This window comes from Pinus tabuliformis, chromosome 7 (genome assembly GCF_031772625.1).
Source record: "Pinus tabuliformis cultivar Carrire ecotype Pingquan chromosome 7, CPIR1, whole genome shotgun sequence".
In the NCBI taxonomy this organism is placed as follows: domain Eukaryota; kingdom Viridiplantae; phylum Streptophyta; class Pinopsida; order Pinales; family Pinaceae; genus Pinus; species Pinus tabuliformis.
Window position 1 is genome coordinate 858,187,776 of NC_142293.1, and position 17,157 is coordinate 858,204,932.

A 17,157-nucleotide genomic window follows, 5' to 3' on the forward strand; every position below is an offset into this window, starting at 1 on the left:
TCATTTTTATGTTTACAAGCTTAGATAACCACTCAATTACAAAAAAATTGAACATGCTTCCCGCCCTTTAGTCCATAAATTTTCATTTACTGTTATAGGAATGTAATGAATGTTAAACATCTTACGTGAAGAAAACCACATTTATGAGTTTTGTTCTGTATAGTACTTATTTTGTTATCTCTACTTTCAGAAAATGACAACAAACCTTACTGAGAAAGCTATTTTCTCAATGCTGTCTGGATCAACTCATATTCAACCATACCTACAAATTGTTGAACTTGAACCCATTTAATCAATGCAAAATTCAACTCCATGATATCACACTTCCATCTCTGATGGAACACATATGAAACACCTTATGCTTCCAACAGATTTCAATGACCTCGTAGCAACAGGCTTGCTATGAAAGTGTTATGTTATACATGTTAAAAGTTGGACTACTTCAGCTATTGGTCCATCAATGTAAGTTTGTTATAAATTTATTATTTCAACTTTAACATTTTTATTGATAGCACTTTCAACTCTAACAATTATTCCTATGACTCTCATTTTCCGTGTAGGTCTATAAAGCTAATAGACTTTGAGATTTCTGCTTCATTTGCACCCTTAATTGGTAATCCAAAAAATATGAGTATCCTGATCACTTTTGAAGAAGACACTCCCTCCTCATCGATAAAGATCCTTCATAAAAAAGGCATTGCCCTCTTCCAACTACTCCAACCCCATCCGTCATGCCAGTCCAAATTTCCATCAAATCACTAAACCCTTACCATTCAAATTGGTGCATAAAAGGATATGTTCAAAGAAAAACAACTCTTCGACAATTTCATAATAAATAGGGACCCGATAAAGTGTTTTGCTTTGACCTGTTCGACACATAAGGTTGAGAAATACATATTACTTGTTTCAACAATGTCGCTGATTATTTTTTTTGACAAAATCCAACTTGGAAATATCTACACTATCTCTAAAGGGAATGTGAAAATGACTAATAAGAAATACAACCACTTAAACAATGATTGGGAAATTTTGTTAAATGCAACATCTACCATAGAGCATGTTGCAAGAAAAAAAAAAAACATAAGCTATTGGTGCAATAAAATATAAAATCAATCAATGATATCGGAAAAACAAATGTCAGCTCCATTGTTGATGTTCTTGGTATTGTCACTGACATTTCCAGTGTATGCACTATACTTAGAAAAGACGACTCTGCAGTTACTAAACAAACACTACAACTTCAATACATGTATGGGTATAACATGGATGCGATCTTTTGGGGAGGAAATTTTGATGTCATATCACAAGAAATATCCTCCCTATGTGTTGCAGGAAATAACCCCATCATTGCAATCAAGTCTACCTGTGTTGGAGAATTTAATGAAAAAAATGTCGGCATTACAAAGATATCCATTATTCTTGTAGATCCTGACATTGAAGAGGCCCACACACTAAAGTCATGGTTTAAAAAAGAAGGTTCCACTGCAGCTTCTACATCCTTGACAACAAGATATTCAACTCCTTTTGGCCATCAACAAAAAAAATAACAATTGTTGATATTTACAATATGGATTCCTCAGAGAAACCAACATTCTTCCAATTGAAGGGCACAATAACAAAAATTGGGATGGACAATTTTTACTACATTTCTTGCCCGTCCATCGTTGATGGGAAGAAATGTATGAAAAAAATTATTCCACAAAATACGGGCATGAGGTTTTTCCCAAAATGCAACGCTGAACTGACTGTGATTACAAATACTTACTTAAGATCGACATACAATATCACACTGGTGAATTAGCTTCAACTGTTGCTTTCAAAGATGTGGGATCTACAATTCTTGGGATTAATGCCAAAGACTTCTATTTGTTATCCTCAAATCCAGATCTAATCAAGGAAATTGTCTCCAAAGCACTATGGAAAAATCATATCTTCACACTATCAGTGAAGACAAAAACATTTAAAGGAATACCACGGTTGAAATGTGTTATCATGAAAGAAGAAATATTGCATTTCACAATAGAATGCAACAAAATCCTTCGAGCAATTGATAACATGCCGATATCGTAAAATGTATTTTTCAATTTTTGAAAGTGTCTATTATCTTATTTTATAAAGACAATTTTTCACCATATACTATTTCATGCCTTCTCACCAAATTCTCTTATTTAGTATTAAAATAAATATTCGTCCTCCATTGTATCTAGCATTGTGGATGTACACTTATTCACATTCTTTTCATCTTCTTTATTTTAACAAATGAGGTAACTTGCTGCATTAGAAATGCAACTATTTACATGTATAAATGAAAATTACTTAAATGTTCTTTCAAACACATTATTCAAATAAACAATTCACATAAAACTATTTAAAACTAAAATTTCTTTCTCCTCTTTTGCTTTTATACAATAACATGGTTGTTCTCTCGAAATAACATTGTTGTTTTCCCCTCTCTTGCCTATAGGTACCATAACTTTTGCAAATTTATTCTTCTTGTAATGATGAATGCGCCCGAAGAAACTATGCAGCAATTGAAGAACAAATAAATGCACGTCGATGTGAGCATTATCAGGCAAAAAAATGCATCACATAATGTCAAAAAAATAAAAAGTAGAAGGAAAACCAACATTCATCGTCTGAAACGTATGGTGAAAATTCACATTTTCCATAAAACCTCTCCAGATTTCCCAATTCTGACCCCAAAAAAAATCCTCCTTTGCAATTATCAAACTCTCTATCTTTTAAGCAAACCTCTCAAACAAATACATCCATACCTAATTGCCCTATCCCCTCCTTTTCACATTCTTTTAGCAACGTTTACACTAATGAAGCACATCGATAATTCCGTGCAAAGATTGATAAACTTGCACCTAAATGTCCATGCTCATTTGTCTTGAATCATATCCTAGAAGACATCCGCGATTCGAACCAAATGTATTGCTGCTCCAAATGCATATCTGAAACAAAGAGTCATCGCTTCTCATTATCAAACAACTTGGACCCTGGTCCTCAGCCAACTATCCTTACGTCTCTTTCACAAATAGAAGAAATGATTATTTCTAGGGTTAACCCTATACTCCAGGTAACACATGCACGTGGTGGCCAATATAAATATAATGGCCACAAAATTTGTTTTCCACAAGACATTACAAAAATCTCAAGCGTGTTGGAACGACGTGTTGAAGACTTGGACATTCTAATTGTCACCCATCACAGTAATGACCATCATTTGTATGATTTCATTGTTAGTAGACATCGTGTTCTTTTTGCATTAGAATACAAATTGGAAAATGACCCATACTATAAGAATGCTCGTATTGATAACAATGCACTAGCATCCTTACTAGCAATCCCCACCGATGTCTAATCCTCCCTTCGCCATTCCAATACCACAGAAAAAACTGTCCACCTTTCACCTGAACCACCACTTGAGCCCACTGAAGATTTTGCAAACCCATCCCTACGCCACACATCATCATTCATACCCATTATTCCCAATACAAATACAGAAATCCAAGAAATACGCCATTATTTACATGATTACAACCACCATTCTGATACTACAATTGAATGACCACTAATTGAATTATCCCCAATCAATGAATACAACACAAAAGGTCTACTCTCTATGGCTTTCCCGACCCTTTTCCCCGCAGGAGCTGCAATGCCAAATCAACCAAGAATGAAATCAATGTAGTTACATGAATACACTCTTCATCTCATACGTTACTACGATAACGGATTCAACAAACACCCACGCTTTCGTTATTACATATATAATATCATGATGTGACATCATAGATAACTTTCCAACATTTATTGAGGATATGAACATCCGATCAGAACAATTTACAGACGTAGAACAAGTCATGTGATTCGGTTGATCTTTACATGGAACAAGATCTTTTTGGCGCAAAGCTAAAAATGAACTAACAGACATGATATCTCAGCTCGGTTGCCCAACGTTCTTCTTCACATTAAGTGCATCTGATACAAAATGGCCTGATCTTCATGCAGTCATGCTCGAATGTCAACCTTCTGATATTGCGAACAAAAAAAATGGAGAAATGATAACATTATCTCTAACCCACATTTAACATCACTATATATGCACCATAGATTCACAACATTTCGTGAAGTTATCTTAGAGAAACACTTGCACACAAAAGACTACTAGTACATGTAAGCATTCTACTGCATTTCTTTCGTAACTCTCTAAGCATCAAACCTCATCTACTACAAAATTATCTTACACAAATGCATACTTGACAGGTATGAATGGAAACATAAAGGCTTTGCACACATCCATTGTTTCCTTTGGATAGAAAATGCACCTGATATGGAAAGCCTCAACTGGGAAGACATAGAAGCAGTTGATATTGCTAGGCAATTCTTCGATAAGTATATTTCAGCTTGGAACCCTTGTATTCCTTCACTTTCAAACCAACCAATTTCTTAGACAAATTCAGAAGATCTTTGTCTATTGTCCACGCCAAAAATTTTCAGAACCAATCCTTTCAATGATTATGAACAACTCATCAATTGCGTTGAATGTCACACAAAATGCACTGAAAGCACATGCCTAAGAAAGAAAGGATCCTCATTTGAATGTCGCTATAAAGCACCATGGAAATTACATCCAAAATCATCCTTATTCATTGACTCCAATGGCCAAAAAACATACACCACTACTCGCAACGATGATCGACTCAATACACATAACCCTACCATCCTATCTATTTGGCATGCAAATGTTGACTGCTAACCAGTACTCTCCATACATGTTGTACATAAATATATCACAAAATATGCATCCAAAGCGGAAAAAAATAAATCTAAAATCTTCCACCACATGCTACGTATAATTGTCCTCGCTTCACCCATTGCTAACCCCGTTTCGAAAATTCCTTTCAGAAACCCTTGTTGATCGTGACATTGGAGCACAAGAAACCTGCCATATGTTACAAAAATTACCATTACATTGTGTAGTCGATCATTCTTTTCTTTAAATGTAAGCCAAAAGATTTATATGCGCCTTCCAAAAACTAACACCACCTCTTTTACATCCCCACACATCATAGATACATATATCCAATGCCCATCTACCCTAGAATCCACATCACTTATGGAAGTGGCAAATCCTTGTCATATGATCCTTGTTGCAAAACAAACAAATGGAAACTTCAACCTACAAAAGGAATTATTCGGGTCATACCATGCTACTCCTCCATACCATCGATAACAGAACCTTGCTATGCTAACTTTTGCCGAGTTGAAATATGTATAATCATGAATAAATGTTTTTTTCAGGAATTAAAAAAATAGTTCTTTTACAATTATTCATAATTGTGGATGATTTTTAGGAAATAAGTTGGGTTTAAATTTGAAATTTTTTTTAAATTTTTGGTGGACACAACCTATTAGTTTAAAATTATTCATAATTGTGGATGATTTTTAGCAAATAAGTTGTGTTTAAGTTTGAAACGTTTTTTAGATTTTTGATATACACAACCCATTAGTTTAAAGTGTAAAATAGAAAGAAAAGTAATAATCAAAGTAATTAAATTAGTATTATTTATTAGCTCAAATCAATAAGTTAATGTATTTTTTGAAAAACAAAACAAAATTTAAATATTAATAAATAAATTTTAGTAAAAAGTAAAATAATAATAAAGTAAGTCAATTGTGAAAAATGTCAAACACAATTATAAGAATGATGAAAAGAAATTATGTAAAAGAATTTGTTTGGGACTACGTTTTCATCATATCTAATATATTAATTCTAATCAAGTTAAAAAATTTAACTGGTGACTTCACATCAAAAAGTGCCTTTAACAAAATACCCAATCACTATTTATTCAAAATGGGATAAACATTTATTTATTACATATTAAAAATAATAATAATTATTATTTTAAATATCTATTAAAAAATATTTACATTATTTCAATTTCATTATTTCAATTTCTTTATATATCAGACATAAAATTTAGATATTCAAAATCTAATAAATAAATAAATAAATTAATTAAATATATTAATTTAAATATGTGATTTATTACACAATTTAAAATAATTAAAATTAATGTAACATAATTGAAAAACTTTTTAAAATAAAATTTAAAGCAATGTAATTTTAAAAAGATATATATTTAATTATAATTTTGATTAGATTATAATTAAAATATAAAAGATTTAGTGCCCATGGGGTTTTGGATAGATGGTGATTTGGTGCTTTGTTAAGGTACTTTTTGATGTGAAGTCACGGAATCAAATCCAAGACACTCCTTGATTTGAAGTCACCAATTCAAGTCCAGTTCCTGGAAGATCAGGGTGATATATGAAACATGATAAAAATTTAGTAAAAATGAAATAATAGAAATAATAGATACCGTTTAAAAATATTAACCTTCATAAATTCTACCATAAAAGCATAACGGTATATTTATGTTTAGGACCATTTGATTGGATTATAACAATAACAAAAAAGATTTTCTTAAAAAAATAGTGAAAGATAATCAAATTTAACACATATATGATTCTACCAGCTCAACCTGCGTTCTCTTCCACGCTCTCCTTCATCCGTCTCAGCTACACACACGGAAACGCTTCCAATTTCTTTGAATCTCTCGAGCGCGTCCACTTTACCAGCTTCTACTTCATCCACATCCAGGTACTTCTTTTATTACAGTTTCTGCTTTCATGTTTCTAGCGTGGAAGTGGTTTGTGCTTTTTCGGAAATTATTCTTGGGTTCACGCGTTTTAAGTTTTCCAATTTATGAGGTTAACACGGGGGAAACGTCCCAATTTTGTGAGCTTCGTTTTTAATTTGGAGATTTTATTTTTTTCGTTTAAATACTATGATCAATTAAATTTCTCAATTTAGAGTTTTCTCTTCCATCTTTGCTGAGTAATTTAAATATCATTACAATTGTCTAATATTTATTTAATAATATGATTTTGTGTTTGTGGCAGAGGTAGTTGTGGCCGAAACTAGAATGGAGATGAGAAATGCATGGATGAAGAACATCTTGTTATTTATTTTAGTTTTGGTTTTATTTTTGTGGAGTAAGCGGTAGAATTGGTGTTTCTAGAGGGAGCATGATATTTCTTATTGACAAGAAGATGTCAAAAAGTTGGCCCAACATAGAGTTGTTTCTATTTTGAGTTCCATAAAAATTCCCGTTTCTCTAATTTTCATGAACTCGCCTATTGCAAGTCTCCAAGAGGTGCCATTGACTACTAAAATCATAGACTCTTCTATACCTCTTACCATGAACTCTCTTAACCCAAGTCTTCATGAGGTTCCATGGGGTCCCAACACCATAGACTCTCCAGTGCCTCCTCCCGCCATGAGCTCTCTAAACCCAAGTCTCCATGAGGTTCCATCGGGTCCCAACACCATAGACTCTCCAATGCCTCCTCCTGCCATGAGCTCTCTAAACCCAAGTCTCCATGAGGTTCCATTGGGTCCCAACCCCATAGACTCTCCAATGCCTCTTCCCGCCATGAGCTCTCTAAACCCAAGTCTCCTTGAGGTTCCATCCAGTCCCAACCCCATAGACTCTCCAATGCCTCCTCCTGCCATGAGCTCTCTAAACCTAAATATCAAATTCTAATCCCATTAATTCTACAAAACCAATAAAATCTTTAAACACAAACCTTCCAAAAATACTCTTCAATCCCACTTCTATCGGACATAAAGTTCCTTGTATTCCCAAGTCTATCTTATTCCACTATCCACTAAAAAGTGTCTTCATGAAGTTCCTTCTAGTCCTGAGTCTATCTCATTCTCCTATCAACTAAAAAGTGTATCCACTAAGTCTTTCTTCTCATCCATAAAAAGTACTATGTGAGAATGTTTTTGTGTAATAACCACATGTAATGGCATATGATTTCAGTCCAATAGCATTTCAATGTTTCTCTCTATCATTTACTACGCATTATGTTTCACTTTTAATTTACTACCCATTAGGTTTCATAATTAATTTACCTGTGAGAAGCCCATTATTAAAGATATTGTTCACTAGCTTAATGAGATGTAATGTGGTTCAATATGTATGATTATTTTTTCACATATTTGTGTTTCACTAATTTATTCTACTTTAACAAACGGTAATTACAAGATTATTACTTTAACAAACGGTAATTACAAGATTATTCCTTATTCTAACCAGATAGATACATTAATTTAATTTACAATAGAAATAAATTCATACTATCATTATCGACTTGTTATAACATGCTAATTTTTCATATTTAAAAAAAAAAAATTGTTTGTTATTCCTAAATATTTAAGTATATCATCATGTTTATTTTACTGTATGTATTAAGTTTTTATTTGAAAAACAACAAAAAAAAATTGTTTGTTATTCCTAAATATTTAAGTATATCATCATGTTTATTTTACTGTATGTAATAAGTTTTTATTTGAAAAACAACATATTTATGTTTTTCGTTGGTTTGTTTGTTTTGATTTTAAAAAAAATTAAAATTTTTATTTTAGAGGAATGAAAAGTATAATATTTTTATTTATTTGTTTCTTTATTATTATATAAATATACTTTTAAATGAGGCTCATGAGTTAATTGTCTATGGAAGAAAATTGTAAATTGTTATTATTTTAAATAGGAGGAAAAAATGATTAAAAAAAGTTTTGGAAAATTAAAATAGAGTGTAAAATTCCTTTAAATAAAAAGAAATAATATAATTTTATTAATTATTAATATTAATATAATATTATTAAAAAAAATTGTAGAGAAAAAATTATTATTAGATTAAAAAATTAAGGATGATAAATCTGATTTATATAATGAATAATTGTAATATAATTTGAAAAATCATAACTGATAATTAATGAATGTTGATCATATGTATGCAACAGGGATCGGGAGAGGGAACGGCCTCTGCAACCCAACCTAGGGTTTCTGCAACTCCTGCAACGGCAGGTCTGCCAAGCTCAGTACAGCCGGTAAAGATCAGGCGGACGGGTGGTCAGAATAGAGCGGCCATCGGCAAAAAGTAAAATGCAATCACCTCAGGGGGAGGGCCAGGAGCCTCCCCCCGATAAGGATAGTCGGATGCCGTCAACGGAAGAAAAGGAAAATGAAAATGAACAGAGCGGAGGTAATACGGATCGTAGCAAGCAGAAGGGCAAGGACATAGATCAGGAAGACAGAAACAGAGCAAGTTCTTCCACATGCAAGCCAGTAGCAACTCACAGACCAAGAGTGGAGTTCCCAAGTCATCGCATCAATGCCAGGATACAGTATATGAGAGACCACGCGCTGATCGGCAAATTCATAGGAATATGGCCGACGGAGAAAGCGCTGAGAAGTTGGATAAGCGCTAAATGGCATCCAAAAGGGCATATCACTCTGCACCTAGGAGCAAAGGGGTTTTTTACTGCAGTTTTCAACTGCTTGGAAGATCGCAATAGGATTCTGGATGGGGGTCCCTATTTTTTCAACTCTGCAGGATTATATCTCAAAGCGTGGGTCGAAAGATTCAATCCAGACAAGGAAGACCTGAGCTACGCTCCTGTGTGGATAAGGTTGTATTCGTTGCCGTGGGAATACTGGGAAGAAAAATCCCTTCAGGAGATTGGGAACGCTCTTGGTGAGTTTGTAAAGATTGCAGAAGAAACAAAATCATGCAGATACACGTCTTATGCTCGAATATGTGTTTATATGGACCTCAAGCAAGCACTGCCAGACACGGTAAGTTTCTTTCATGAAGATTCTGAATGGATTCAAGTTATAGATTACGAGCATGTCCCATTTAGATGTAGGAAATGCCATGATATAGGGCATCTCTACAGAGACTGTCCACTTAATAAGAAACCCTCTTCCCAAGAGAGCTCAGATAATCAAACATCAGATGGTTTCACTAAGGTAACAAACCGAAGGAGAGGGAACAAAAGAACAACAGGTAATCCCAAGGTAAATCCGGTCAACAAGCCAATACCCACAACGAGTAATAGCTTTGAAGCCCTGGCCAAAACTGATATGCAAGATCTGGAGAAGGAAGCGCAGAAGAACAAGGAATCCAATAAAGAACAGCTAGGAGAAACTTCAGTGCAAATAGGAGATATGACTCATAAGCAATCAACCCCGCAATCGCAAGCAAAATCTGTATCATGGCAGTCCCAAGGAATGGAAGTGGAATACACTGAACCCAATGACAAATCATCAAAGGAACGAGAGGAATCCTCTCAAGAACCTCAAATCATGGAAGAAGATCCGGAGTCTTTAGATATAGGGGATCTGGATATTCTAGGCCTGGAACAAGCATGCAAGACAGGGAATTTTGAAAAAATACCAGATCGACAAGTGGACAACCTAGTAGAAGTATTAAACAGGGCACAGAAGAAATACTCGCTAGGTGTCCAGATAGGAAGCCCATGGGATGGCAAGTTCATCACAAAGGATAATAAGAAAAGAGGCAGAAAAACAACACTTGAGAGAACCATCAAGATAGGAGAGGTATTAGTGGAGTCAGGGAGGTATGCCAAACTGACCAGATATTTTAATACTAACCCCCATCCTTCTCAATGAAGCTGATATCATGGAATATAAGAGGGCTAAATGGCCCAAGGAAAGGCAGATTATTAAAAAATATGCTTATGCTAGAAAAACCAAGCATACTCTTTCTGCAGGAAACGAAATGCAACTCAACAATTTTGGAAAAAATAGCAGCGAAAGCCTGGCCAGGAGGGCTAGTAACAGCTGTTGATGCACAGGGAGCCTCAGGAGGACTCGCAATTCTTTGGGATGCGCGAGCCATTCAATTAAACGACATACAAGCTAATAAAAGTTTCATTCAGGCAACATTTCATCTCATAGGTACTAACACCTATGGATTTATAACTAATGTCTATTTTCCTCAGGATACTGCTCAAAAAGCTCAAATCCTGAATACATTGTCAGATCTCAGCTCAGAAAGGCCATACCCACTTTGGATTTCTGGAGGTGATTTCAATATGACAGCAAGCATGGAGGAAAAACAAGGGGGCAGAAGCAGAGTAAATAATGATGGTAACCTACTAAAAAATTTCATTCATACTAATTGGTTGGTGGACGTTCCCACAAGCAATGGCCTCTTCACTTGGAGCAACAAGAGAGAAGGATCGCAGCAAATTGCTTCGCGTCTTGATAGATTTCTTATCTCAGACAATGCAACTCATTTAGGAGGGGAATTTACAGCATCCATACTACCTATCTCAGGATCTGATCACTGGCCTATCGAACTTCAATGGAACAGACCTGGCAACAACCTCAAGCGACCCTTTCGATTTGAAGAATTTTGGCTAACTCATCCGGACTTCGAGAAATTAGTTAGATCAACTTGGCTCAACTTCAATCCTACTGGAGGTACAAAAATGTCCAAGTTTCAGCAAAAACTCAAGCATCTTAAAGGAGCAATCAAGCGCTGGAATCATAATACTTTTGGTAACATTTTTAAAGCTCAAGCCACTCTCAACTTAGAAATGAAGAGGATCCAGCAAAACATTATAACTGAAGGACGCACGGAGGAGTTATCCAAGCAGGAGCAATTCATAGAATCTCAAATATTAGAGAGGGCCAAGCAGGAGGAAACATTATGGAGGCAGAAATCGAGGATTAGATGGTTAAAAGATGGAGAAAAGAACACAAAATTTTTCCATAAAACTACGGTCCAGCGCAGAATGAACAATTGTATTACTCACATCAAAAATGAACAGGGGGACAAAATTGAAACACAGGAAGGCATTGAAGAGGAATTTCTCAGATATTTTAAGAAAGCACATCAGGAACCCAATATAGACAGAATGCCGGCTATTAACAAGCTCCTAAAGGACATCCCAAAGCTAATAACAGAGGAACACAATAGTCTCCTCCTTAAACCCATCAATCTATAGGAAGTTGAAGAAGCGGTACATCACTTGAAGGAGGGGAAAGCGCCGGGTCCGGATGGTTTTACGTCAAATTTTTTTCATAAGTTTTGGGACCTTATAAAAGATGAGGTATGGCAATTAGTGGAGGAATCCAGGGCACTTCGATGGATGTATCCAGGGTTAAACGCCACTTTCATTGCCTTAATTCCAAAGGGGGAAGATTCTAACACTCCAGACAAGTATAGACCGATTGCCTTGTGCAATATCATCTATAAAATAACATCAAAAGTCATAGCAACCAGACTAAAGCCGCTGCTCCCTCTTATTATCTCGCCCGAGCAGTCTGGGTATGTAGAAGGCCGGCAAATAACGGACGGGATTATTCTAACTCATGAGATAATCCATTCCTTAAAGCAAACCAAAAAGCCAGGTATGTTGCTTAAGTTAGATCTGTCCAAAGCTTTTGATAGTATCAGTTGGGTCTATATTCAAAAAATTCTCACTGCCTTTGGGTTTGCCCCATCATGGGTCAGATGGATTTTTAATCTTTTGTCTTCAGCTTTTTTCTCTGTTTTAATCAATGGAATCCCCTCGGCTACGTACCGTCCCTCTAGAGGTATAAGGCAAGGAGACCCCTTATCTCCCTTTCTTTTTGTTATTATGGCAGAAGGACTTGGCAGAAGTATCACTTCGGCCAGGCTTGCTCAGCATCTAAAAGGCCTTTCTTTCAATAATTCCCCCTCCTACTCCCACCAGCAATTTGTGGATGATAATATGCTTTACGGTTATCCATCGGTGCAAGAAGCACGCCTCCTCAAATCAATTCTGTCAAACTTCTCTGATGCTTCCGGTGCCCTTATCAATCGAGTTAAATCCCAGATTTTTTTCTTTAATACCCCTGTTCCCACCCAAAAAGCTATCGGCCGAATTCTGGGATTCACTACTGCTTCCCTGCCCTCCAAATACCTAGGTGCTCCTTTAATGGCCTCAGCTCTCAAACACTCCTCTTGGAATCAGTTGCTGGAAAAACTGGAGGCTCGACTCTTCCTTTGGACTCACTGAGCCCTTAACATGGCTAGCAGACTAGTTCTTATCAAGGCTGTCCTAAATTCCATGCCCTTGTATCTCTTCTCCATCCTTGCTGCCCCAAAATGGGTACTCAAAGAAATCAAGAATCTCCAGCGCAATTTTTTATGGGGAAGCTCAGGACACAATCGGAAATGGGCTCTAGTTAAATGGGATAAAGTTTGTCTTCCAAAGAAAGCAGGGGGTATCGGACTAAGAGATCCTGAGCACAGTAATAAAGCAATGGGCGCAAAAATCTGGTGGAGATGGCTAGCCTATCCTAATACCCCATGGGCCTCTCTTTGGACAGCTAAATATGCAAGCAATTGTCCTATGGAAGAAAGAATACGAATGACGGAGGTCAGCATGGGATCGGCAATTTGGAATGCGGCTATACAACATAGAAGTCTTATACAAAAGCACAGTTTCTGGGAAGTCAAAAGTGGATCCACAGCTCGGTTTTGGGAAGATTCCTGGCAGCAATTACCCAAACTAAGAGATATACTCCAAAATCATCCAATATCAGAGCAGGAGATCAATCAGTTAGCCAAGGTAAATCAATTCTGGAGCTCCTCTACATCTCAAGGACACAGGCAATGGAAAAAGGCAAACCAAATATTAATGAACAGCTCTGAACAAACTCAACAGTCTCTCACTACAGAACTACAAAAGAGGCAAATCACCATCTCAGAAGAATCAGACATTCTAAGATGGGGCTATGAAGAGAAAGGAACATTCACCACAAGGGAAGCATATAAGATAATAGTCCAAGATCAGATAAACAAAGACACTTTATGGGACAAAATCTGGCACACTTACAACTGGCCGAAGGTCTCCACCTTTTTATGGCTCTTATGCCACAATAAAATTCTGACTTGGGATAATCTTCGGAAAAGAAGCTTCTTGGGCCCATCCATATGTCTCGTCTGTAGGCAAGAGGAGGAAACAACCATACATCTTATGCAGACATGTCAAATGGGAAGAAAACTTTGGGAGAAGGTCGCCTTCCGCTGCCAAAAAGAAGGTAGAGTGCAAGGAGATCTCAAAGCAACCATTCGTAACTGGAGTCAAAAGCCATTTCAAAGCAATCTCCTTAACACTATGTGGCAAATTATACCTGGCTTACTGATGTGGAACATCTGGAAAGAGCGAAATAGAAGAGTTTTCAAGGATCAAATTATGCCCTTAGAGCAAATTTGGACTAAATTTCATCAGAACATCATGGAGTCTCTATCGATTAGAGAATGGTACGCAGAAGACCTCCCCACTTCACCACAGGAGAAAACAGTATGGGACAATTGGAGGATCCAGATAAACCAACAGCCAATTATAAAAAAGAATCCCACAATGCAGGAAAAAGAATCAAGTCAATGGACACCGCCTCCCATTAACATGTTCCAACTCAACTTCGATGGAGCCTCAAAAGGAAATCCAGGGAAAGCAGGGTATGGAGGAGTCGTCAGAGATCACAATGGCAATCCTCAATGTATTTTTATGGGCTCGAAAGGCTGGGATACCAACAATTCAGCAGAATTGGAGGGACTATGGAGAGGTCTTAAAATGGCTCATGAAAGGAGATTTTTTCCACTCATCATAGAAGGGGATTCGCAAATTATAATTCGAATGATCACAAATCTCATGCATGGATCACCCATTCACAAAGTCAGCAACAGCTGGAGAATGGCCCAGAGGCTTGAGCTGATAAACATTTGGCTTTCTAAACATCAAGCGATCTCATTCAAACACACCAGAAGAGAAGGAAACAAGCTTGCTGACTTTCTTGCTAATCTTGGAGTGGAAGCTGAGGTAGGTTACTTTGAAGGGTCTATAGCCAGTATAGCCACCGAGGACCAACTCGCTAAATTCCAAGAAATTGTTACTTGGGATAAATCTCAGAAGAAGAATACACACCCGGATGCGGGTGGCATTAATAGTCATTTATGAGGAGCCGCACTACACAGGCAGCTGGCCTGGCAGACGGCAGGTGGATGGCTCTCATGGTACGCGTAGCAGGATGGCAAATGGATTTAAACGCAGGTGAAATCAATACCGGGCAGTCTCGAATGTTGGTCTTGCAGTCAGGCATTAATGCGAGCATGGGTGATCGGCAGACAGATTGGTTTATAGTTATGGATCTGATCAATACGCCTGTTTCAGTCACTGGTTCTTTTTATGGCGAAGCAGAGCTGCTTCAGTACCCCTGTTTGGCATTCCGAATTTGGCTGCTAGCCTGGATTTGTAAGTTCTTTGAAGCTATCTGCGTTCCTCCGGTTATTGGTTTGCTCTGCCTCAATCCCTCTTTCCGTCAATTTGCACTTCTGAATATGCCTCGACGCCGAGGTATCCCTCGCAGAGGCAGCCATACCGGGAACAGAGGCCGCCCTTCTCGCCCTGTTCCTCAGAATGTTATCCCTATCGCCTCAGCATCCCCTTCTTCTCCGCCTCTGGAACAAGCTAGGCCTATACCGAATAATTCATTCCAGACCTCCAGGTTCACTTTTCAAAGCCGGCTCAATAGGCTTGTTTTGACAGCAAGTATCACCATCATTCTCGCGGAGGAAGATAGCAATCAGGTCAGCTCGGCTCCAACTACCCCCTCTCAATCTCAGGGAGACAGTGTGCTTCTAGGGGACCTGACAGGGATGGTGTTCCAAGCGGACAACAAGCAAGAAGATGCCCATGTCTCGGATATGCCGCAACAGCCCGTGGATCCGGCTCAAAGCGATATTCTGGCCTGCGGCCCGACTCAGAGTGCAGGTGGGATTTTAAATTTGGTGACCACTCCTGATGGTGGCGCACCGGCATTTGATGAAAGCGGTTTTGTGACCTGGGTAGCTTCTTCCAGCCAGGTGGATAGGGATATGCCGGATTCACCAAAGCATGCAGATTAAAACTGTCTCCTCACTGCCGGGTGGCCTATGCAATTTTGGTTTTGTGTCGTCAATTTTGAGGTTAGATGTCTCTGTCTGGTTCATACTCTGGTTACAGATTGTGGCAAATGCCATTCTAGTCTCTGTTTTTTGTTATAGAAATGGCTATGATAGTTGCTTTTCTGTTTTTGTGGTCAATGAAGGGCATGACGAAATCAGTCCGGGCAATCTCTTTCAGTGTGTCAGGGCCCGAATTCAAAATTTTGTAGTCTGTACTGTAAATTCGGCAGTAAGCCTGAACTGTAATGTCTCTGAGTTTTTGGTTGAGGAATGGCCGCGGCCTCCTCTGAGGTTTTGACCTCATTGTATATACCTTTTTATTTTTCTTTAATAGAATTAGCATTTACGGAGAAAAAAAAAATTAATGAATGTTGATCTAAATTTCGGAATATCCATAGTGGTGATCATGTTTTTTGGATGTTTCTAATCCCAAAGAAATCTATTCTAAAATTTAGCTCAACAAAAACTACCCACAAATATGTGAAATTCAAAACTCATGAATGGTTATTAAGTTAATTTGGTATGACTAATTAATACTTTTTTTCTTTGTGATATCATGATATGAATTAGATTATTTATTTTATATAAAAATTTGGATATAATATTTTACAAAATAAATAGTTATACTTACATAAAAGAATATAATATAATATTTAATAAGATATGATATTTTCTTTTCTTCTTAAAGGTTCATTCTTTAGGGCATATCTTAATGGATATTGATCATGATCACCATCAATTCTCAAATATACATAACTAGTACAACTACATTAAAGATATTAATGTGTTAGCCTTAAGCTTCTGTGGTAGTTTTTTGGAGTAGTATGATCTGGATTATCCACAATATTATGTTCATTATGTCGACATTTTGAACACCAAAGGGGGTCCATGATCAGGACCAAAAATGATAGAATATGAATGATAGTTTTGAGAGAAAAATCTTCCGACCAGAGTATATATAAACCTAGATAATGATAAAATTTTATAGAGGCGGACCCCTACATATATAAATTCTTTAATTCTAATTTTAATTATTTTAGTTTTAATTATTTTAATTTTAATTATTCTAATTTCAATTATTTTAATTTTAATTATTTTTATTTGAATTGTATGTTAAATAAATTAGTTATTAATTCCTAATAAATATGAGTGATTAAAACCAATAATATATTAATTGTAATAAGTTTATTTATTACATTATTGTAATAAGTTTATTTATGTAATGTAATATGAATAGTTTCTAGTTTTTTTATTTATAATAAGTTTTGAATTTGTATACATTTTTCT

The 17,157-nt window shown here is 36.5% G+C and overlaps 1 protein-coding gene across 1 annotated transcript; it reads left to right on the forward strand.

The window, feature by feature from the left end:
• The first annotated feature begins 9,026 nt into the window (after nt 1-9,026).
• Nucleotides 9,027-11,899, forward strand: LOC149250311 (uncharacterized). The gene is made up of 2 exons (XM_089453619.1): nt 9,027-10,484; nt 10,658-11,899. The coding sequence occupies exons 1-2, from the start codon at nt 9,027-9,029 to the stop codon at nt 11,897-11,899; spliced, it is 2,700 nt and encodes an 899-aa protein (XP_089309745.1).
• Nucleotides 11,900-17,157: the final 5,258 nt, after the last annotated feature.